The sequence below is a fragment of the Malus sylvestris genome, chromosome 7, assembly GCF_916048215.2.
Source record: "Malus sylvestris chromosome 7, drMalSylv7.2, whole genome shotgun sequence".
In the NCBI taxonomy this organism is placed as follows: domain Eukaryota; kingdom Viridiplantae; phylum Streptophyta; class Magnoliopsida; order Rosales; family Rosaceae; genus Malus; species Malus sylvestris.
Window position 1 is genome coordinate 2,682,200 of NC_062266.1, and position 23,802 is coordinate 2,706,001.

A 23,802-nucleotide genomic window follows, 5' to 3' on the forward strand; every position below is an offset into this window, starting at 1 on the left:
GAACCGGAGCGTCAGTCGGCCTTCTTTGCACATGTCCAAATCACCAGAGCCGATTTTCTCTCATCTTTCCTACAATTTCGGCTACTCCTACTTTACCTCGGATATCCTCATTCCCAATCTTATCCTTTCTCGTGTGCCCACACATCCCACGAAGCATCCTCATCTCCGCTACACCCATTTTGTGTACGTGTTGATGCTTCACCACCCAACATTCTCTGCCATACAACATCGCTGGCCTTATTGCCGTCCTATAAAATTTTCCCTTGAGCTTCAGTGGCCTACGACGGTCACACAACACGCCGGATGCACTCTTTCCATCCAGCTCGTATTCTATGGTTGAGATCTCCATCTAATTCTCCGTTCTCTTGCAAGATAGATCCTAGGTAACGAAAACGGTCGCTTTTTGTGATCTTCGCTAGATTGCTCCGGTCATTAGTGTGGATAAGTATATAAATGGATAGAGATAGGAAAGCAAACACAAGATGTACGTGGTTCACCCAGATTGGCTGCGTCCACGGAATAGAAGAGTTCTCATTAATTGTGAAGGGTTTACACAAGTACATAGGTTCAAGCTCTCCTTTAGTGAGTACGAGTGAATGATTTAGTACAAATGACATTAGGAAATATTGTGGGAGAATGATCTCGTAATCACGAAACTTCTAAGTATCGGAGTGTGGTGTCGTCTTGACTTGCCTTATCTGTCTCATAGGTAGATGTGGCATCTTCTCTGGAAGTACTCTTCCTCCATCCAGGGGTGGTATCTTTAACTGGTGAAGATGCACAAGGTAATGTATCAATTTCACTTGAAGCTTAATTGTAGTTTCAGGCTTGGTCAAGCGCGATACAAACCATGTAGTAGGAGTCCCCCAAGTCGCCGAGCTAGGGGGTCTGCTGAAAGAGGTGACAGACAAGGTAAGCAATCAGAGCTCCGACTGATTGTTCACCTTCTCCCCATCTTGCAGCAGCATGAAGGATAAAGAGAAGAAAAATGAGAAGAGATGATATGAGATACTTTTGCTTTTGAAGAAGTAACTTTCCACAGGCTTATTCTTGAACTGAGCTGGAGGGTTTTCTGGTTTCCTCCAGAGTATAAGGCCGACTGAAGAATTTGAGGGTCAAAACAAGTCCATCAAATCTAGAGTACGTTCCACCCTGCTGATATGGGATACTTTTGCTTTTGACAGAGTAATGGATGTATCGGCACGTGTGCTGTTACGCTTGTCTCCACATGCTTCCTTGTATCCTTTGCACTTGCCCTATCTGTTCCTCAAGCAGATGCGGAATCTTCCCTGGAAACATAAGATGATGAAGATGAGTACTCGAGAGCAATGCCAGGTAAGTAATCAGGTAAGGGGTTCCAGGCAGTCAGTTCTTGGCTGGAAGCTTGATTCCAAGTGTTGACTGATTGCTCTCTTTCTCCTTGTCTTGCAGGTAAAAACAAGGCCAAAAGAAAAAACAGGGAAAAAGCATGATATGGGATACTCTTGCTTTTAACCCTGATGATATGAGATATTCTTGCTCTAGTATAGCTTGTTTGCAGAGGTATTATCGGGGGGAAAGAAAGCTGAATATTTCGAAAGGCTTTGTTGGGAGTGCCCTCTCAGATATGATGAAGGGTTGAGCATTTTTGCAGGTCTGCCTGTCCGTTGGGGATGGAGGTCGACATATATAGGAGTCTCCCTAACAACAAGTAGTAATGCTATTCCTTTACCCTGCTTGGTCATAGCACGGTAGTGGGAGCTGCCAGTTTCACATGTTTTAACTCTGTCAGAGCACTTTGAAAAAGTGGTCTGTGGTATCTGGCTCTCGAGATTCGGAGAACGATGCCTCTTCGATTTTTGAGAAAGCAATCATGCTGGGGGTCTGACTCTCGAGATTCGGAGAGCAGTGTCTCTTCGATTTTTGAGGAAGTAATCATGTTGGGAGTCTGGCTCTCGAGATTCGGAAGGCGGTGCCTCTTCGATTTTGGAGCAAGCAATCTTGTTGGGAGTGTTGTCTCGAATGTGAGTAAAGGTTGGACATGTTTGCTAGTCTACCTTGCCACGAAGCACAAAGGTTGACACACAGGGACTTTCCAATTATCCAGCAATGGTACTGTTCCTTTACCCTCTCTTCGATTTTGAGAAAGTAGTCATGTTGGGAGTCTGGCTCTCGAGATTCGAAGGACGGTGCCTCTTCGATTTTGGAGCAAGCAATCTTGTTGGGACTGTTTTCTCGAATGTGAGTAAAGGTTGGGCATGTTTGCTAGTCTACCTTGCCACGAAGCACAGAGGTTGACACACAGGGACTTTCCAATTATCCAGCAGTGGTACTGTTCCTTTACCCTTGTGGGTAATAATATGGTAGCTAGACCTTCAAAATTTATGTGTCTAAACTTTGTTAGTGCTGTTTCTTTGCTATTCTTTTACCTTTCTTGGTCAGAGCGATGTAGTGGGAGCTGTAAGCTTCACGTGCTCAACTTTGGCAGAGAACTTTGGCAAAGTGATCTGTGGTACCCATGAGTTATTGTTGCGTGTGGGAAGTGGGTGATTGAACAGTAAGATTCATGTGCTTTCTACTTCACCAGAAGTCTTCGACAGAATGCCCATAATTTCTGCAAAGCTGAGTGTGCGTGTGACAGGTGCTGACAAGGCTAGAAAAGTAGGTGCCTCTTCGATTTCTGAGATCGGCCCTCGTGGTCTCTGAGCAGCCCAGCTTTTGAGAAAGCGAGCGCCTCTTCGATTGATTCGGAGAACGGTGCCTCACCGATTTTTGAGAAAGCAATCATGCTGGGGGTCTGGTTCTCGAGATTCGGGGAGCAGTGTCTCTTCGATTTTTGAGAAAGTAATCATGTTGGGAGAGTGGCTCTCGAGATTCGGAGGGCGGTGCCTCTTCGATTTTGGAGCAAGCAATCTTGTTGGGAGTGTTTTCTCGAATGTGAGTAAAGGTTGGGCATGTTTGCTAGTCTACCTTGCCACGAAGCACAGAGGTTGACACACAGAGACTTTCCAATTATCCAGCAATGGTACTGTTCCTTTACCCTCTCTTCGATTTTTAAGAAAGTAGTCATGTTGGGAGTCTGGCTCTTTAGATTCGGAGGACGGTGCCTCTTCGATTTTGGAGCAAGCAATCTTATTGGGAGTGTTTTCTCGAATGTGAGTAAAGGTTGGGCATGTTTGCTAGTCTACCTTGCCACGAAGCACAGAGGTTGACATACATGGACTTTCCAATTATCCAGCAGTGGTACTGTTCCTTTACCCTTGTGGGTAATAATATGGTAGCTAGACCTTCAAAATTTATGGGTCTAAACTTTGTTAGTGCTGTTTCTTTGCTATTCTTTTACCCTTCTTGGTCAGAGCGATGTAGTGGAAGCTGCAAGCTTCACGTGCTCAACTTTGGCAGAGAACTTTGGCAAAGTTATCTATGGTACCCATGAGCTATTGTTGCGTGTGGGAAGTGGGTGATTGAACAGTAAGATTCATGTGTTTTCTACTTCCCCAGAAGTCTTTGACAGAATGCCCATAATTTCCGCAAAGCTGAGTGTGCGTGTGACAGGTGCTGACAAGGCTGGAAAAGTAGGTGCCTCTTCGATTTCTGAGATCGGCCCTCGTGGTCTCTAGGGAGCCCAGCTTTTGAGAAAGCGAGCGCCTCTTCGATTTCTGAGATCGGCCTTCGTGGTCTTTGAGCAGCCCAACTTTTGAGAAAGCAAACGGCTCTTCGATTTCTGAGATCAACCCTCGTGATCTCTAAGCAGCCCAACTTTTGAGAAAGCAAACGCCTCTTCGATTTCTGAGCAGGCGCCTCTTTGATTTCTGAAGCTCCGTCGAGTGCAGATTTTTATAGAGGCTGGCATTAAGTTCCAAAGCACACTTGAATCTCCACCAGTAGAAGCTTCATTCTTGCACTTCTAAGATCTTGATTTGTCCGACCTCTTCTCTCTTCAACACCTTTGAAAATGTCTGGCCCCTCCGACCGTCGTTTTGACTTGAACCTTGTTGAAGAGGCAGCCCCGCCTTCTCCAGACAACATATGGCGCCCATCCTTTGTCTCCCCAACTGGTCCTCTTACCGTTGGGGATTCCGTGATGAAGAATGATATGACCGCTGCGGTGGTGGCCAGGAACCTTCTCACTCCCAAAGATAACAGACTACTTTCCAAACGGTCTGATGAGTTAGCTGTTAAGGATTCGCTGGCTCTCAGTGTTCAGTGTGCAGGTTCTGTGTCTAATATGGCCCAACGCCTATTTGCTCGAACCCGCCAAGTTGAATCATTGGCGGCTGAAGTGATGAGTCTCAAACAGGAGATTAGAGGGCTCAAGCATGAGAATAAACAGTTGCACCGGCTCGCACATGACTATGCTACAAACATGAAGAGGAAGCTTGACCAGATGAAGGAAACTGATGGTCAGGTTTTACTTGATCATCAGAGATTTGTGGGTTTGTTCCAAAGGCATTTATTGCCTTCGTCTTCTGGGGCTGTACCGCGTAATGAAGCTCCAAATGATCAACCTCTGATGCCTCCTCCTTCTAGGGTTCTGTCCAGTATTGAGGCTCCAAATGATCCCCCTCCGGTGCCTTCTCTTTCTGGGGCTCTACCGACTGCTGAGACTTCTCCTAAGCAACCTTTGTGAAGGCTCCCTCTTGTGTGTTTATTTTGACTCATGTATATGTACATATTTGTAGCTTATCGGGGATATCAATAAATAAGCTTTCCTTCATTTCAACGTATTGTGTTAAATACACCAAAGCCTTCTTCGCTAAGTTCTTTGAATTTTCTTTTGTTGAAGCTTGTATGTTGAAGCTTTCTGAGTGGAGCATGTAGGTTGGGGTAGTGTTCCCTTAATTTCCCGAGTGAGGAAAACTTCTTGGTTGGAGACTTGGAAAATCCAAGTCACTGAGTGGGATCGGCTACATGAATCTTAGAACGCCATTGTGCTCGATCCTGTGTCATGTCCTTCGTTAGATCCAAGTACTCTAAGTCTTTTCTTAGAGTCTCTTCCAAAGTTTTCCTAGGTCTTCCTCTACCCCTTCGGCCCTGAACCTCTGTCCCATAGTCGCATCTTCTAATCGGAGCGTCAGTAGGCCTTCTTTGCACATGTCCAAACCACCGTAACCGATTTTCTCTCATCTTTCCTTCAATTTCGGCTACTCCTACTTTACCCCGGATATCCTCATTCCTAATCTTATCCTTTCTCGTGTGCCCACACATCCAACGAAGCATCCTCATCTCCGCTACACCCATTTTGTGTACGTGTTGATGTTTCACCGCCCAACATTCTGTGCCATACAGCATCGCCGGCCTTATTGCCGTCCTATAAAATTTTCCCTTGAGCTTCAGTGGCATACGGCGGTCACACAACACGCCGGATGCACTCTTCCACTTCATCCATCCAGCTTGTATTCTATGGTTGAGATCTCCATCTAATTCTCCGTTCTTTTGCAAGATAGATCCTAGGTAACGAAAACGGTCGCTCTTTGGTATTTCTTGATCTCCGATCCTCACCCCTAACTCGTTTTGGCCTCCATTTGCACTGAACTTGCACTCCATATATTCTGTCTTTGATCGGCTTAGGCGAAGACCTTTAGATTCCAACACTTCTCTCCAAAGGTTAAGCTTTGCATTTACCCCTTCCTGAGTTTCATCTATCAACACTATATCGTCTGCGAAAAGCATACACCAAGGAATATCATCTTGAATATGTCCTGTTAACTCATCCATTACCAACGCAAAAAGGTAAGGACTTAAGGATGAGCCTTGATGTAATCCTACAGTTATGGGAAAGCTTTCGGTTTGTCCTTCATGAGTTCTTACGGCAGTCTTTGCTCCTTCATACATATCCTTTATAGCTTGGATATATGCTACTCGTACTCCTTTCTTCTCTAAAATCCTCCAAAGAATGTCTCTTGGGACCCTATCATACGCTTTTTCCAAATCTATAAAGACCATGTGTAAATCCTTTTTCCCATCTCTATATCTTTCCATCAATCTTCGTAAGAGATAGATTGCCTCCATGGTTGAGCGCCCTGGCATGAACCCGAATTGGTTGTCCGAAACCCGTGTCTCTTGCCTCAATCTATGCTCAATGACTCTCTCCCAGAGCTTCATTGTATGACTCATTAGCTTAATACCCCTATAGTTCATGCAATTTTGTACGTCGCCCTTATTCTTGTATATAGGCACCAAAGTGCTCGTTCGCCACTCATTTGGCATCTTCTTCGTTTTCAAAATCCTATTGAAAAGGTCAGTGAGCCATGTTATACCTGTCTCTCCCAAAACTTTCCACACTTCGATTGGTATATCGTCTGGGCCTATTGCTTTTCTATGCTTCATCTTCTTCAAAGCTACAACCACTTCTTCCTTCCGGATTCGACGATAAAAGGAGTAGTTTCTACACTCTTCTGAGTTACTCAACTCCCCTAAAGAAGCACTCCTTTCATGTCCTTCATTGAAAAGATTATGAAAATAACCTCTCCATCTGTCTTTAACCGCGTTCTCTGTAGCAAGAACCTTTCCATCCTCATCCTTGATGCACCTCACTTGGTTTAGGTCCCTTGTCTTCTTTTCCCTTGCTCTAGCTAGTTTATAGATATCCAACTCTCCTTCTTTGGTATCTAGTCGTTTATACATATCGTCGTAAGCCGCTAACTTAGCTTCTCTGACAGCTTTCTTCGCCTCTTGCTTCGCTTTTCTATACCTTTCACCATTTTCATCGGTCCTCTCCTTGTATAAGGCTTTACAACATTCCTTCTTAGCCTTCACCTTTGTTTGTACCTCCTCATTCCACCACCAAGATTCCTTTTGGTGTGGGGCAAAGCCCTTGGACTCTCCTAATACCTCTTTTGCTACTTTTCGGATACAACTAGCCATGGAATCCCACATTTGGCTAGCTTCCCCCTCTCTATCCCACACACATTGGGTGATTACCTTCTCTTTGAAAATGGCTTGTTTTTCTTCTTTTAGATTCCACCATCTAGTTCTTGGGCACTTCCAAGTCTTGTTCTTTTGTCTTACTCTTTTGATATGTACATCCATCACCAACAAGCGATGTTGATTAGCCACGCTCTCTCCTGGTATAACTTTGCAATCCTTACAAGTTATACGATCCCCTTTCCTCATTAGAAGAAAATCTATTTGTGTTTTTGACGACCCACTCTTGTAGGTGATCACATGTTCTTCTCTCTTCTTAAAGAAGGTGTTGGCTAAGAAGAGATCATATGCCATTGCAAAATCCAAGATAGCTTCCCCATCCTCGTTTCTCTCCCCAAAACCATGGCCACCATGAAAACCTCCATAGTTGCCTGTCTCCCTGCCCACGTGTCCATTTAAATCTCCTCCTATAAATAACTTCTCCGTCTGAGCAATTCCTTGCACCAAGTCTCCAAGATCTTCCCAAAATTTCTCCTTCGAACTCGTATCCAACCCTACTTGAGGTGCGTACGCACTAATCACATTGATAAGTTCTTGTCCTATTACAATCTTGATTGCCATGATTCTATCTCCTACCCTCTTGACATCTACAACATCTTGTACCAAGGTCTTGTCCACGATGATGCCAACACCGTTTCTCGTTCTATTTGTGCCCGAATACCAAAGTTTAAACCCTGAGTTTTCTAGATCCTTTGCCTTACTACCAACCCACTTAGTTTCTTGTAGGCACATAATATTTATCCTTCTCCTCACCATAACTTCCACTACTTCCATAGATTTTCCCGTTAAGGTTCCTATATTCCACGTTCCTAAACGCATTTTGCTCTCTTGAACTCTACCCTTCTGTCCTAGCTTCTTCACCCTCCCCCGTCTAATAGGATCAAAGTACTTCTTTTGTGTGTCCCGGGTAAAGTTGATAGGAGCATATGCTCCCAAACAACTTTGAGTGGAGTCGTTCGAAAAGAAGTTTCTATGGCCCCCTTGCTCATTTAACACTGCATCCGGGTGCCGATGGAGATACAGCGACCCTTGCTCACTTATCACTGTGCTCGGGCCACACAGCGCGCCACTTACGGGTGACGCCCTAGCTTTAGCGCGATTTTGTTCTGGATTCATTTTCATAAGGATTCGACGTGATCATGGAGTGCCGGCTGTCGACTACCTGACGCCCTCCCCCTCCTCCTTTATCCGGGCTTGGGACCGGCCATGTAAGACATAGGCGGAGTTCGATGGAGCTACAATAATAAAATTAATTCCTGGCAGGTCGCCTGTCCCTGATGTAGGACAGTGAGAAGAGTTGGGCTAAAAATCACAGAACTCTTATTTTAAGGGCTTACAAAGTAGCACCTTTTATAGGCTAATGGGTAAATGAATCTGGAAAGATCCACAACAATATACTTTGAAATTCGGAAGTTGTACTTTTGACATACAGAGAAACTCAAAGACAGTGAACCTGCACATGTATGTGTAAATTTCTGTTGTTATATAAGAAACTAGAAGGATATTCACTTGTTAAACTTTTGAACTAGGCTCCTGCATCAATCCCCCTTTTCCATGTCAACCTGCTCCTCATCTGGATTTTAAAAAATCTGGACGTCCTGCACTGAGAAATTTGTGTGTGTGTGTGTGTGTATATATATATTATCTAAATACTTAGAAAGTGAGTTTCAGTTAATTTTCCAATTTTAGTTTTGAGTTGAGCATAGATGCCTAGGGTGAACATTAGTTACATCATTATAACATTTATACTTGTACTACAACAAGCATTGTTGTTAAAATTGTTTTATATTTAACAGTAATTGATAACAATACAACATATTAGTCCTTTGCCAATCTACGGTTCCCTCCCACTGTTTGAACCTAGAGCCAATTTCTTGATTGGTTATAAAGCGGAAGATATTCAGGAGAGTGTTATGTGCTGTAACAGAGTGCATAACTTGCGCATAGTAACCTGGAACTTATTATTTCAGATTTTTCTCTCTTTGTATATTTGATGCTTTTGGTTTGTTCCTTAAACTGGCTTTGAATGGCATGAGATATCAGATTCATATGGGCTTTGATATTCATAGTTTAGAAATCCAGGTTTTGGAAGCAAAGGCAGGATTCTATGAAAAGCCAATTGCCACTTTGGATTTTGCATCTTTATATCCATCAATCATGATGGCCTATGCTATTGCACTTTGGTAAGTCTCCTGACATTTTTTTTTATATTCTGCCCTTTCTGTATTTTGATTTCTTAATCTAACATCAAAGAAGCTCATAGTGAGAAACTTTGGCCAAAATGGTATCCCTTTTTCTATGTGAAGGTGAAACCTGAAGTTGTCCACAAACTCAATATCCCTCCAGAATGTGTCAACAAAACTCCATCTGGAGAAACATTTGTTAAATCCAATTTGCAGAAGGTCATCTTTATTTTATGTTACTCTATGTTGCGTTTTCTGTTTTTTTTATTCGACAAAGATTCCTAGTTTTGAATTTTTATTTATTTAATTATCTGTATGACATATAATTACTTCATCTCATCAAGTAAATCATTTACATTAATAAGATTTTAATATGCTTTCCAGGGAACACATCCTGAAATTCTTGAAGAATTATTAGCTGCTCGGAAGAGAGCAAAAGCGGATTTGAAGGTACATTACTTTTACTATGTATTCAATGGCTTTTGCCGACTGTTTTGGAAAGAAAAACAATGTGGGATGACATATTATTTGGTTACAAGCTTACAAATCACTTCTTTTGTGCGTGCAATTTTATGAACTACCATTAATTTTTTTTGGGCAAAAGATCCACTTGAGAAGGCAGTGCTTGATGGGCGACAATTGACCTTAAAGGTATATTCTGAACTATTACATTCACATTATCTTTATCGAATAGTTTGCAACTAATAGTATGCATGTATTTACATATAAGTATACATTCATTTGTCCCTTAATCCAGATAAGTGCCAATTCTGTATATGGGTTTACTGGAGCCACTGTGCCAATTACCATGTTTAGAGATATCATCAAGTGTCACCAGCTATGGTACGTTTCAAACAGAATTGTTATAATGCATTGAACTTGTTGAGATGTGCCTGATGTTAATGTTATGTGGTTGTTCTGTAAAGGTCGACAGATGATTGAGCACACAAAGAACATTGTGAAAGACAAATTTACCACCCTTAAAGGCTATGAACACAATGCTGAGGTATGCCAGCTCAGATTTTCTCGGTAATTGGTTCGTAATTGTTCGAAGCCTATGTTAATTTACTATAGTATTGTTCTTCCTTGGTCTTCTTTACTGCTTCTCCTGCAAGGGTTTCTTCTCATGGTGTATAATATAAACTATGTGGTAGGACTCTTATTTAGCCAATCAATTAGAGCTATAAGTTAACATTAACTCTTTTTTCTTTTTGATATCATATGCGCTAGGACTCTCATAGTGTAGGCCCATTCATGACAACCCATATGGAGGCTCTTTCCTTCGTTGCTTCTATTTTGGGTCTGCAAGCCCTATTGGGGGCGGTGCACTTTTGTTATTTTTTTTGTTATTGTTTATTTTTATGTATTTGTCTTGGCATGTCATGATCTGTGTTTCCAGTGGAAAATGTTGCTGGACTTCTGTTCCTTTTATAGTTTTTTTTCTGTATCAAATTATTTAAACTTGAAATTAGTTCTGATAAATCTTTTGTTATGAAATCAAGTCAACTGATCTCATACAACAACAACAACAACAAAGCCTTTTCCCACTAAGTGGGGTCGGCTATATGAATCCTAGAACGCCATTGCGCTCGGTTTTGTGTCATGTCCTCCGTTAGATCCAAGTACTCTAAGTCTTTTCTTAGAGTCTCTTCCAAAGTTGTCCTAGGTCTTCCTCTACCCCTTCGGCCCTGAACCTCTGTCCCGTAGTCACATCTTCGAACCGGAGCGTCAGTCGGCCTTTTTTGCACATGTTCAAAATCACCGGAGCCGATTTTCTCTCATCTTTCCTACAATTTCGGCTACTCCTACTTTACCTCGGATATCCTCATTCCCAATCTTATCCTTTCTCGTGTGCCCACACATCCCACGAAGCATCCTCATCTCCGCTACACCCATTTTGTGTACGTGTTGATGCTTCACCACCCAACATTCTGTGCCATACAACATCGCTAGCCTTATTGCCGTCCTATAAAATTTTCCCTTGAGCTTCAGTGGCCTACGACGGTCACACAACACGCCGGATGCACTCTTTCCATCCAGCTCGTATTCTATGGTTGAGATCTCCATCTAATTCTCCGTTCTCTTGCAAGATAGATCCTAGGTAGCGAAAACGATCGCTTTTTGTGATCTTCGCTAGATTGCTCCGGTCATTAGTGTGGATAAGTATATAAATGGATAGAGATAGGAAAGCAAACACAAGATGTACGTGGTTCACCCAGATTGGCTACGTCCACGGAATAGAAGAGTTCTCATTAATTGTGAAGGGTTTACACAAGTACATAGGTTCAAGCTCTCATTTAGTGAGTACAAGTGAATGATTTAGTACAAATGACATTAGAAAATATTGTGGGAGAATGATCTCGTAATCACGAAACTTCTAAGTATCGGAGTGTGGTGTCGTCTTGACTTGCCTTATCTGTCTCATAGGTAGATGTGGCATCTTCTCTGGAAGTACTCTTCCTCCATCCAGGGGTGGTATCTTTAACTGGTGGAGATGCACAAGGTAATGTATCAATTTCACTTGAAGCTTACTTGTAGTTTCAGGCTTGGTCAAGCGCGATACAAACCATGTAGTAGGAGTCCCCCAAGTCGCCGAGCTAGGGGGTCTGCTGAAAGAGGTGACAGACAAGGTAAGCAATCAGAGCTCCGACTGATTGTTCACCTTCTCCCCATCTTGCAGCAGCATGAAGGATAAAGAGAAGAAAAATGAGAAGAGATGATATGAGATACTTTTGCTTTTGAAGAAGTAACTTTCCACAGGCTTATTCTTGAACTGAGCTGGAGGGTTTTCTGGTTTCCTCCAGAGTATAAGGCCGACTGAAGAATTTGAGGGTCAAAACAAGTCCATCAAATCTAGAGTACGTTCCACCCTGCTGATATGGGATACTTTTGCTTTTGACAGAGTAATGAATGTATCGGCACGTGTGCTGTTACGCTTGTCTCCACATGCTTCCTTGTATCCTTCGCACTTGCCCTATCTGTTCCTCAAGCAGATGCGGAATCTTCCCTGGAAACATAAGATGTTGAAGATGAGTACTCGAGAGCAATGCCAGGTAAGTAATCAGGTAAGGGGTTCCAGGCAGTCAGTTCCTGGCTGGAAGCTTGATTCCAAGTGCTGACTGATTGCTCTCTTTCTCCTTGTCTTGCAGGTAAAAACAAGGCCAAAAGAAAAGACAGGGAAAAAGCATGATATGGGATACTCTTGCTTTTAACCCTGATGATATGAGATATTCTTGCTCTAGTATAGCTTGTTTGCAGAGGTATTATCGGGGGGAAAGAAAGCTGAATATTTCGAAAGGCTTCGTTGGGAGTGCCCTCTCAGATATGATGAAGGGTTGAGCATTTTTGCAGGTCTGCCTGTCCGTTGGGGATGGAGGTCGACATATATAGGAGTCTCCCTAACAACAAGTAGTAATGCTATTCCTTTACCCTGCTTGGTCATAGCACGGTAGTGGGAGCTGCCAGTTTCACATGTTTTAACTCTGTCAGAGCACTTTGAAAAAGTGGTCTGTGGTATCTGGCTCTCGAGATTCGGAGAACGATGCCTCTTCGATTTTTGAGAAAGCAATCATGCTGGGGGTACGACTCTCGAGATTCGGAGAGCAGTGTCTCTTCGATTTTTGAGGAAGTAATCATGTTGGGAGTCTGGCTCTCGAGATTCGGAGGGTGGTGCCTCTTCGATTTTGGAGCAAGCAATCTTGTTGGGAGTGTTGTCTCGAATGTGAGTAAAGGTTGGGCATGTTTGCTAGTCTACCTTGCCACGAAGTACAAAGGTTGACACACAGGGACTTTCCAATTATCCAGCAATGGTACTGTTCCTTTACCCTCTCTTCGATTTTGAGAAAGTAGTCATGTTGGGAGTCTGGCTCTCGAGATTCGGAGGACGATGCCTCTTCGATTTTGGAGCAAGCAATCTTATTGGGAGTGTTTTCTCGAATGTGAGTAAAGGTTGGGCATGTTTGCTAGTCTACCTTGCCACGAAGCACAGAGGTTGACACACAGGGACTTTCCAATTATCCAGCAGTGGTACTGTTCCTTTACAGTTGTGGGTAATAATATGGTAGCTAGACCTTCAAAATTTATGTGTCTAAACTTTTGTTAGTGCTGTTTCTTTGCTATTCTTTTACCTTTCTTGGTCAGAGCGATGTAGTGGGAGCTGCAAGCTTCACGTGCTCAACTTTGGCAGAGAACTTTGGCAAAGTTATTTGTGGTACCCATGAGCTATTGTTGCGTGTGGGAAGTGGGTGATTGAACAGTAAGATTCATGTGCTTTCTACTTCACCAGAAGTCTTCGACAGAATGCCCATAATTTCTGCAAAGCTGAGTGTGCGTGTGACAGGTGTTGACAAGGCTAGAAAAGTAGGTGCCTCTTCGATTTCTGAGATCGGCCCTCGTGGTCTCTGAGCAGCCCAGCTTTTGAGAAAGCGAGCGCCTCTTCGATTGATTCGGAGAACGATGCCTCATCGATTTTTGAGAAAGCAATCATGCTGGGGGTCTGGCTCTCGAGATTCGGGGAGCAGTGTCTCTTCGATTTTTGAGAAAGTAATCATGTTGGGAGTCTGGCTCTCGAGATTCGGAGGGCGGTGCCTCTTCGATTTTGGAGCAAGCAATCTTGTTGGGAGTGTTTTCTCGAATGTGAGTAAAGGTTGGGCATGTTTGCTAGTCTACCTTGCCACAAAGCACAGAGGTTGACACACAGGGACTTTCCAATTATCCAGCAATGGTACTGTTCCTTTACCCTCTCTTCGATTTTTAAGAAAGTAGTCATGTTGGGAGTCTGGCTCTCGAGATTCGGAGGACGGTGCCTCTTCGATTTTGGAGCAAGCAATCTTATTGGGAGTGTTTTCTCGAATGTGAGTAAAGGTTGGGCATGTTTGCTAGTCTACCTTGCCACGAAGCACAGAGGTTGACACACAGGGACTTTCCAATTATCCAGCAGTGGTACTGTTCCTTAACCCTTGCGGGTAATAATATGGTAGCTAGACCTTCAAAATTTATGGGTCTAAACTTTGTTAGTGCTGTTTCTTTGCTATTCTTTTACCCTTCTTGGTCAGAGCGATGTAGTGGGAGCTGCAAGCTTCACGTGCTCAACTTTGGCAGAGAACTTTGGCAAAGTTATCTGTGGTACCCATGAGCTATTGTTGCGTGTGGGAAGTGGGTGATTGAACAGTAAGATTCATGTGTTTTCTACTTCCCCAGAAGTCTTTGACAGAATGCCCATAATTTCCGCAAAACTGAGTGTGCGTGTGACAGGTGCTGACAAGGCTGGAAAAGGCTGGAAAAGTAGGTGCCTCTTCGATTTCTGATATCGGCCCTCGTGGTCTCTGGGGAGCCCAGCTTTTGAGAAAGCGAGCGCCTCTTCGATTTTTGAGATCGGCCTTCGTGGTCTTTGAGCAGCCCAACTTTTGAGAAAGCAAACGCCTCTTCGATTTCTGAGATCAACCCTCGTGATCTCTAAGCAGCCCAGCTTTTGAGAAAGCAAACGCCTCTTCGATTTCTGAGCAGGCGCCTCTTCGATTTCTGAAGCTTCGTCGAGTGCAGATTTTTATAGGGGCTGGCATTAAGTTCCAAAGCACACTTGAATCTCCACCAGTAGAAGCTTCATTCTTGCACTTCTAAGATCTTGATTTGTCCGACCTCTTCTCTCTTCAACACCTTTGAAAATGTCTGGCCCCTCCGACCGTCGTTTTGACTTGAACCTTGTTGAAGAGGCAGCCCCGCCTTCTCCAGACAACATATGGCGCCCATCCTTCGTCTCCCCTACTGGTCCTCTTACCGTTGGGGATTCCGTGATGAAGAATGATATGACCGCTGCGGTGGTGGCCAGGAACCTTCTCACTCCCAAAGATAACAGACTACTTTCCAAACGGTCTGATGAGTTAGCTGTTAAGGATTCGCTGGCTCTCAGTGTTCAGTGTGCAGGTTCTGTGTCTAATATGGCCCAACGCCTATTTGCTCGAACCCGCCAAGTTGAATCATTGGCGGCTGAAGTGATGAGTCTCAAACAGGAGATTAGAGGGCTCAAGCATGAGAATAAACAGTTGCACCGGCTCGCACATGACTATGCTACAAACATGAAGAGGAAGCTTGACCAGATGAAGGAAACTGATGGTCAGGTTTTACTTGATCATCAGAGATTTGTGGGTTTGTTCCAAAGGCATTTATTGCCTTCGTCTTCTGGGGCTGTACCGCGTAATGAAGCTCCAAATGATCAACCTCTGATGCCTCCTCCTTCTAGGGTTCTGTCCAGTACTGAGGCTCCAAATGATCCCCCTCCGGTGCCTTCTCTTTCTGGGGCTCTACCGACTGCTGAGACTTCTCCTAAGCAACCTTTGTGAAGGCTCCCTCTTGTGTGCTTATTTTGACTCATGTATATGTACATATTTGTAGCTTATCGGGGATATCAATAAATAAGCTTTCCTTCATTTCAACGTATTGTGTTAAATACACCAAAGCCTTCTTCGCTAAGTTCTTTGATTTTTCTTTTGTTAAAGCTTGTATGTTGAAGCTTTCTGAGTGGAGCATGTAGGTTGGGGTAGTGTTCTCTTAATTTCCCGAATGAGGAAAACTTCTCGGTTGGAGACTTGGAAAATCCAAGTCACTGAGTGGGATCGGCTATATGAATCTTAGAACGCCATTGTGCTCGATCCTGTGTCATGTCCTTCATTAGATCCAAGTACTCTAAGTCTTTTCTTAGAGTCTCTTCCAAAGTTTTCCTAGGTCTTCCTCTACCCCTTCGGCCCTGAACCTCTGTCCCATAGTCGCATCTTCTAATCGGAACGTCAGTAGGCCTTCTTTGCACATGTCCAAACCACCGTAACCGATTTTCTCTCATCTTTCCTTCAATTTCGGCTACTCCTACTTTACCCCGGATATCCTCATTCCTAATCTTATCCTTTCTCGTGTGCCCACACATCCAACGAAGCATCCTCATCTCCGCTACACCCATTTTGTGTACGTGTTGATGTTTCACCGCCCAACATTCTGTGCCATACAGCATCGCCGGCCTTATTGCCGTCCTATAAAATTTTCCCTTGAGCTTCAGTGGCATACGGCGGTCACACAACACGCCGGATGCACTCTTCCACTTCATCCATCCAGCTTGTATTCTATGGTTGAGATCTCCATCTAATTCTCCGTTCTTTTGCAAGATAGATCCTAGGTAACGAAAACGGTTGCTCTTTGGTATTTCTTGATCTCCGATCCTCACCCCTAACTCGTTTTGGCCTCCATTTGCACTGAACTTGCACTCCATATATTCTGTCTTTGATCGGCTTAGGCGAAGACCTTTAGATTCCAACACTTCTCTCCAAAGGTTAAGCTTTGCATTTACCCCTTCCTGAGTTTCATCTATCAACACTATATCGTCTGCGAAAAGCATACACCAAGGAATATCATCTTGAATATGTCGTGTTAACTCATCCATTACCAACGCAAAAAGGTAAGGACTTAAGGATGAGCCTTGATGTAATCCTACAGTTATGGGAAAGCTTTCGGTTTGTCCTTCATGAGTTCTTACGGCAGTCTTTGCTCCTTCATACATATCCTTTATAGCTTGGATATATGCTACTCGTACTCTTTTCTTCTCTAAAATCCTCCAAAGAATGTCTCTTGGGACCCTATCATACGCTTTTTCCAAATCTATAAAGACCATGTGTAAATCCTTTTTCCCATCTCTATATCTTTCCATCAATCTTCGTAAGAGATAGATTGCCTCCATGGTTGAGCGCCCTGGCATGAACCCGAATTGGTTGTCCGAAACCCGTGTCTCTTGCCTCAATCTATGCTCAATGACTCTTTCCCAGAGCTTCATTGTATGACTCATTAGCTTAATACCCCTATAGTTCATGCAATTTTGTACGTCGCCCTTATTCTTGTAGATAGGCACCAAAGTGCTCATTCGCCACTCATTTGGCATCTTCTTCGTTTTCAAAATCCTATTGAAAAGGTCAGTGAGCCATGTTATACCTGTCTCTCCCAAAAGTTTCCACACTTCGATTGGTATATCGTCTGGGCCTATTGCTTTTTTATGCTTCATCTTCTTCAAAGCTACAACCACTTCTTCCTTCCGGATTCGACGATAAAAAGAGTAGTTTCTACACTCTTCTGAGTTACTCAACTCCCCTAAAGAAGCACTCATTTCATGTCCTTCATTGAAAAGATTATGAAAATAACCTCTCCATCTGTCTTTAACCGCGTTCTCTGTAGCAAGAACCTTTCCATCCTCATCCTTGATGCACCTCACTTGGTTTAGGTCCCTTGTCTTCTTTTCCCTTGCTCTAGATAGTTTATAGATATCCAACTCTCCTTCTTTGGTATCTAGTCGTTTATACATATCGTCGTAAGCCGCTAACTTAGCTTCTCTGACAGCTTTCTTCGCCTCTTGCTTCGCTTTTCTATACCTTTCACCATTTTCATCAGTCCTCTCCTTGTATAAGGCTTTACAACATTCCTTCTTAGCCTTCACCTTTGTTTGTACCTCCTCAACTGATCTCATAAACGAATAAAATTTTAATTTAAAAAAAAAATGTCAAATGCTCATCTTTCCGGGGTTTTTGGCTTAAAAATTTTATTTTGTGGGAAAGTAGGAGAAGGATATATTATTTTTGAGTTGGTTAACTAACCTTGGCTTGGTCACTGTTTCTTTTTTCGGTCTTTTTGGTGTTTAACGTCGGTCTTTATTGAAGTTCTATGCTCCCTTATCATCTTATAATCTTCATCACGTTTCAAGTAACTGCTCAAAAATAATATACGCTTCACATTTCTACTGCTGCATGATGTCAATGATTCTTCCTTTTTATATACGCTTCACATTTCTACTGCTGCATGTATACTATGTATGCATTAATAAATTTATCGAATTGCTGTTTCTTCTCATGCATGATGTCAATGATTCTTCCTTTTTATACTGCCTTTATCCTACTTTAATAATTTGACACTAAAATATTACTTTAGGTTATATATGGGGACACAGACTCAGTAATGGTGCAATTCGGGGTTCCCACTGTTGAAGCAGCAATGAACTTGGGGAGAGAAGCTGCTGAATACATCAGTGGAACTTTCATAACAGTAGGAGTTGATGCCACTTGATTTCCTGTTTAGTTGGTTTCTTAAAGTCATGTGTCTTTGTTTGCTCTTTAGTATAATAGTGCTAAACTAGAGATTCCTGATGAACCTCTCATACACATGCACGCACAGAAAGTTCTTTGCAACATCTTAATAAATACTTTCAAGCCGGAATGAAGGAAGGTGACTAGAGAAAATCAAAGTTGATTAATATGGTGTTTATCTAGATTATAGACTTCACATACTAATCTTTTGGTGAAATGATTTGAATGATATATATGTGAGATTATAGAGAAAGAGGGCATTGATGTGCCATAAACTAATTTTTTTCACACAAGTGTTACTGCAAATAATGGGGATAACAAAGCTGAAACCTTATTAAGTAGACTACTTCTTGTCAATTGTATTTGTTTGTGGTGAAAAGGAGGGCAAAATGGGAGGGGTGAGGTTAATGCCCTTTTCACTAAAGCTGTAATGCCCTACAGATTTTGTTTGGTTCTTTCATTATCTTTTGTGTAGGGTAATTTTTATAATGGTTATTTAGCTATGAGACTATTACCATGAACGTGACATGATTAGTAATTTGTCCTTTGATGCTTATTTTGTTGTGTATTTTCTTTAAGCTGATCTTTTACCATTCTTTGATTTTAATTCGCTATCTGGGTTTTTTTATTTATTATGAAGCCTATCAAACTCGAATTTGAGAAGGTTTATTATCCATATCTTCTGATAAGCAAGAAGAGATATGCTGGTTTATTGTGGACAAATCCTGGCAAGTTCGACAAAATGGACACTAAAGGTTAATCAGAATCTCTCAACCCCTTTATCATCTTATAATGTTTTGTGCGTGTCACTTATTTTGTATCCATCAATGACAGGAATCGAAACCGTACGAAGAGACAATTGCTTATTGGTCAAAAACCTGGTAAATGAATGCCTGCACAAAATACTGATTGACAGAGATATTCCTGGGGCAATCCAGTATGTCAAGAATACCATCTCAGATCTTCTCATGAATCGCATGGATTTGTCGCTTTCGGTTATCACTAAGGTTGGAATATTGCTTGTTAAAATAGTGCCCTAGCTGTCATTGCTTTGTGCCTTAGCTTCTTGCCCAACTCTGGAAGTGTCAAATGGGCCGCGGCGTGCTGGCCCAACCCATTTACACAGGGGCAATTCATGCGCTCTGTGTCTTGCCTATGCTGGCATCAATTTTATAATCATATCGTATTTATGCCTTGACAAATAGCCAAGACTAGGTGTGGTACTTGATGACTTTTGGTTTGGTGTTTGGAGTTTATATTGGATTCTACTTTTGTTATGATTGAATATTCAACTATAAAAAAAAAAGGTCGTACCCAGTGCACAAGGCTCCCGCTTTACGCAGGGTCTGGGAGAGGTGAATGTCGGCTAGCCTTACCCCCATTTATGGAGAGGCTGCTCCCAAGTCTCCTATGTTTGAAAAAAATGATTTTTCTTGTTGAGTATATTGGTTTTCAAAGAAAAACAATGTTGAGTGCACGGCTCCAAGTTTACGCCTATCTTTTGTTTCCTTCTTTGCTTATTTTGTACTAGCATTGTGGTGCCTGATGAGCTAAGAAACTTCAGTTCAGGCCTCACCATTTACTTGTGTCATGCTTGTGCAGTCCGGTGAATTTTATTCTCTTTTAGAGTAAATTTATAATGAAAGTTAACCTGGTATATTCAAAACAATTTTGTAGGTCTTACAAAAACTGGGGATGATTATGGAGTAAAGGCAGCTCATGTTGAACTTGCTGAACGTATGCGCAAGGTATGCAGCATTGATGTAATTTGCTTTAAATTTCTTGTTTCCTTCTTGTAAAAGAAATGCTTCTAGGAAAAAAAACCTTAAGAACAATGTTTGTTGCTTTTATTGATTGCATGCAGTTGGCATAAAATTTAATTGTTTCAGTATTTTGGTGTGGAAGCCTCCCATTTTTTTGCCCAGGGTAGTACATTTTAACTTACCTTGTATGGTGGCAAATTCAAATGAGTCAGTTACTATGATCTCTGTTACTCTGAAAAGACGATCATTCGCATGTGGAATTGGTTGAAATTTATGAATTGGGTCATAGTCATACTACTTTTAAATCAAATTGTGTTTTTAGCAGTTTTAGTTGGTGGATTTCTTATCCACTTTTGTAATCCTCTGTTATTGGTTTTTATGGAGTTGTGGGTATGTGGCTACAACCAGATATTGTACCAATATCTATTTGCTTGTTCCAGCTTGAAATCTGATTGAAATTCAAGAGTTTTAATGATGTTTCAAGTCGTAAATGCATTTTTAAGGTAGTTATTGAACTATGCTCTATCAAAGAAAGATATGAGGGAGAGTTTCCTTTTTTCCGAAACCAAGAACAAAATGAAAACTTATATGACGGGTATGCCATGAGAAATATCCTAAGACACCCATAGCTTAAATAAAAATCCTGAATGAATTGAGGAAATAAGTTTTAGCCTACATGCTTGATAAGTTGACTACGTATACGAATGAGTCTATCTCCTCTAGAGAGACACCCCTTTCTTCACCTGGCCACACGTTTCCTGACTTTTCTGCTTCAGGATTCCAAAAGCTGAAAGAACTCATAATTAACCAAGAATCCCAACCAATTAAAATGAGGAGGGGCACATGCGTCCATGATTTTATTTTCTTTTTGCTATTTTTCTTCCACATAAATGCATAGGAAGTTGCAAGAATACTCATTTATTAAACAATCATCCCTAGTTACCAAATTCTTGTTTCCCTTTAGATATTTGTTTTGTGTCTCTCCTAGAGGAAATGTCGCACTTATTACCCTGATTTTTCACGTATGGAGCTTATTAGCAGTGTTATAATCTAAAGGGGGAGGCAAAAGTCTAACCCTTGTATAAAAATGTAAACCTAGATTGAATCTTCTCATGATTCTTTACAGGTCTAATCGTAGATTGAACACGAAGTTGTCTGTTTATTATTATTTTTTAATGAAATTCTAAAACACATACTAAACTAGGGGAACAAGGTGTCCACCAACAAGATGATACTCATAGAAAACAAATCCATGCTACATCTTTGATATTGTAAGACATTGTCATACAACTCTGAAAATCACCGTAGCTCCACCAATCTGAATAAATTTTCAGTAACCGAAGATGCCTTTCTTTTTTCTTGGTTAAGAAAATGAGAGTTGCCTGAAGACTAGAAAGAGAAACTCATAAGGATGCTTCAAACTTGTCTCTTTCCTAAGTGTTATCTTCATCCCCACTATAATTCCAATAATTTTTTCTATTTGTCACAACCGAATTACCCAATAAACCGGTAGTACTATAAAGCTCCACAAAATTCTTGCCCTCTACTAGAAGACATAGTTATTACAAATTATGTTTGAGGGGTAACCCAGTTAACCCCTGCAATCTCAACTAGCCACCTACACAGCCCCAAAGCATGTGCACAAGATTACCCCTCCTTTTTTTTCACAAAATTCCAGTAAGGAGACGGACAAACAGGGTCTTCTTTCTACACAATAATTAGCGTTTGCTCTTGCATGAGCTATGATTGATGTCAAAAAAGTGAACCTTAGGAAGAACTCTAGGATTCCTAGTCACTTTAGTCTTTAGCAGGCTAGAACACATAAATGGATTGCTTATCACACAGGAATGTGAACATTCTTTAAGATAAAGACTTAATTCGTTTCTGTTCAACTTTGTTTAAACTAGTTATAGTTAGTTTTTCAATATATTCCCCATCTGAAAGTCCTAGTAAATTGCTCATGTCTTTGGAGTGGACTATTAAATAAGGTACCTCATCTCTTACCTATTCTTCTTCAATTTGGCATTCACAGCGAGATGCTGCTACTGCTCCAAATGTTGGGGATCGGGTACCTTATGTCATTATTAAAGCTGCAAAAGGTGCCAAGGTAATCTTTGTGTAGAATTTTTCGTATATTTTCAGTGCAAATGCTGTAGGCTGGGGTATGAATATTAATGGATAGATGACAATCAGGCTTACGAGAAGTCAGAGGATCCCATCTATGTGCTTGAGAATAACATTCCCATAGATCCTCAATACTATCTTGAAAATAAAATTAGCAGGGTAAAGTTTTTGCTACTACTATTTTCATTTTGGCAAGCTAAAAGTCAGTCTAAAGTACTGCACTTTAAGTACTCTATTATATAATATATTTTATTGTCCTGCATGCTTTGATAAATTTTCATCATACAGCCACTTTTAAGAATTTTTTAGCCCATCTTGAAGAATGCTAGCAAGGAACTTCTCCATGGAAGTCACACAAGATCTATTTCAATCTCCACCCCAGCAAACAGTGGAATAATGAGATTTGCAAAGAAACAACTCACATGCGTTGGCTGCAAAGCTCTACTTAGGTACTACTATGTACTGATTTTGTTGTCCTTTATATGAGTATTTTTATTGTCGGGCCTGCTCAGTATATAAACGGCACTGAACTTCCTTAAAAATGTTGTTTATCATAATACAGTTCGAAGTTTAATCACAATTTCAAGGAAAAACTTAGTTTGGACAGAAATTATGGTAGAAATTATCTTTGGTCACTGAGTTTCACCAAGTTAAACATGCATGGCTTAAGCAAATTGTTCGTACGAGTTGAAAGACCAGGAAAGCTATGATTTAACTTCCAAAATATTCTTAAAATTTATAGAGGACCGCCAACTTGAGAAGTTTTGAGCATGCGTGGGAGGGACAATGGACAAGGTTTTAACCTAGTTTTATGGCTTTTGTAAAGCTTTTATCTAACTCTAAGCAATCTAAAACTCTTTCTAGCATCTTTGAGGTTTTAGAGGGGTAAATTTGAAAAGCTTGTTTATATTGTGTTATTCTTAGCAAGGCGGACCGTACTCTTTGCTCACACTGCAAGGGAAGAGAAGCTGAACTCTATTGCAAAACAGTGGCTCATGGTATGAATCGATATCATACCTGTACATTATGCTAATTTTTTATTATTATGCATTCATTTATATTTGGACCAAAGTACTCAACTTTTTGGAATGTTGCTGCAGTCTCTGAGTTAGAGATGCTTTTTGGGCGGTTATGGATGCAGTGCCAAGAGTGCCAAGGCTCTCTGCATCAAGATGTGCTCTGCACAAGGTATTGTAGTTGATGAGTTTGAGTGATTTTTATACGTTAGTATATATTGTTCTCCTGTCCTGTGGATATTTTGGGAACATATTCATGCATTTGGAGTTGGAATATGTACATTGCAAAACTCCAAACGCACAGATGCATGCTTGCTTTGGATGTAACTCTTGGTTTGTATTCTTCCAGTCGGGACTGCCCTATATTCTATCGGAGAAGGAAGGCACAGAAAGACATGGCTGAAGCTAAAGTGCAGTTAGACCGGTGGAGCTTTTGAAATTTACCCGACAGTTGGATCAACCAACCAAAAATTGGAAATGGGTGTTATGGCTTTCGAACTGAGACGAAGTGAAGGCTCTCATGTTAAGTGGAACAAGGGGACAACATTTGAAGGTATCAACATTTCTTCGTTACTGCATCGCGTTAAATAACTCAAGTGCAGTGGTTGGATCATTATTCTGCTCATATGCGGCAATTATTGAGTTCCATGAGACCAAACCTCTTACCTCCATTTGATCAAAAATTCTTCGCGCATGCCCC

The 23,802-nt window shown here is 41.6% G+C and overlaps 2 protein-coding genes across 14 annotated transcripts; both read left to right on the forward strand.

Annotated features, from left to right (window-relative positions):
* Nucleotides 1-382: 382 nt before the first annotated feature.
* On the forward strand, nt 383-15,520 carry LOC126628460 (uncharacterized). Of its 13 annotated transcripts, none has more exons than XM_050298153.1 (3): nt 383-1,335; nt 1,432-2,272; nt 12,863-15,520. In XM_050298153.1, exon 3 carries the CDS (start codon nt 14,753-14,755, stop codon nt 15,425-15,427), a length of 675 nt encoding a protein of 224 aa, XP_050154110.1. In that variant the 5' UTR covers nt 383-1,335; nt 1,432-2,272; nt 12,863-14,752; the 3' UTR covers nt 15,428-15,520. The 13 variants fall into 13 exon arrangements, with proteins under 13 accessions (XP_050154110.1, XP_050154116.1, XP_050154111.1 ...); XM_050298159.1 differs by having other exon boundaries at nt 13,777-15,520; XM_050298154.1 differs by having other exon boundaries at nt 1,432-2,230; nt 12,821-15,520.
* LOC126628959 (DNA polymerase delta catalytic subunit-like) lies at nt 8,956-23,539 on the forward strand. The gene is made up of 13 exons (XM_050298843.1): nt 8,956-9,089; nt 9,170-9,308; nt 9,474-9,539; nt 9,847-9,919; nt 10,016-10,095; nt 18,045-18,158; nt 18,840-18,954; nt 19,877-19,947; nt 21,995-22,069; nt 22,829-22,881; nt 23,011-23,084; nt 23,187-23,274; nt 23,452-23,539. The coding sequence occupies exons 1-13, from the start codon at nt 8,956-8,958 to the stop codon at nt 23,537-23,539; spliced, it is 1,170 nt and encodes a 389-aa protein (XP_050154800.1).
* Nucleotides 23,540-23,802: the final 263 nt, after the last annotated feature.

Bases quoted from the DNA above. Each gene is read 5' to 3' on its own strand.
- LOC126628959 (XM_050298843.1), top strand. From the start codon at position 8,956: ATGGGCTTTGATATTCATAGTTTAGAAATCCAGGTTTTGGAAGCAAAG. The intron at 9,540-9,846 runs GTACATTACTTT...CCCTTAATCCAG, and splicing joins GAGCAAAAGCGGATTTGAAG to ATAAGTGCCAATTCTGTATA. The intron at 18,955-19,876 runs GTTAATCAGAAT...ACAATTTTGTAG, and splicing joins CGACAAAATGGACACTAAAG to GTCTTACAAAAACTGGGGAT.
- LOC126628460 (XM_050298153.1), top strand. From the start codon at position 14,753: ATGTCTGGCCCCTCCGACCGTCGTTTTGACTTGAACCTTGTTGAAGAG.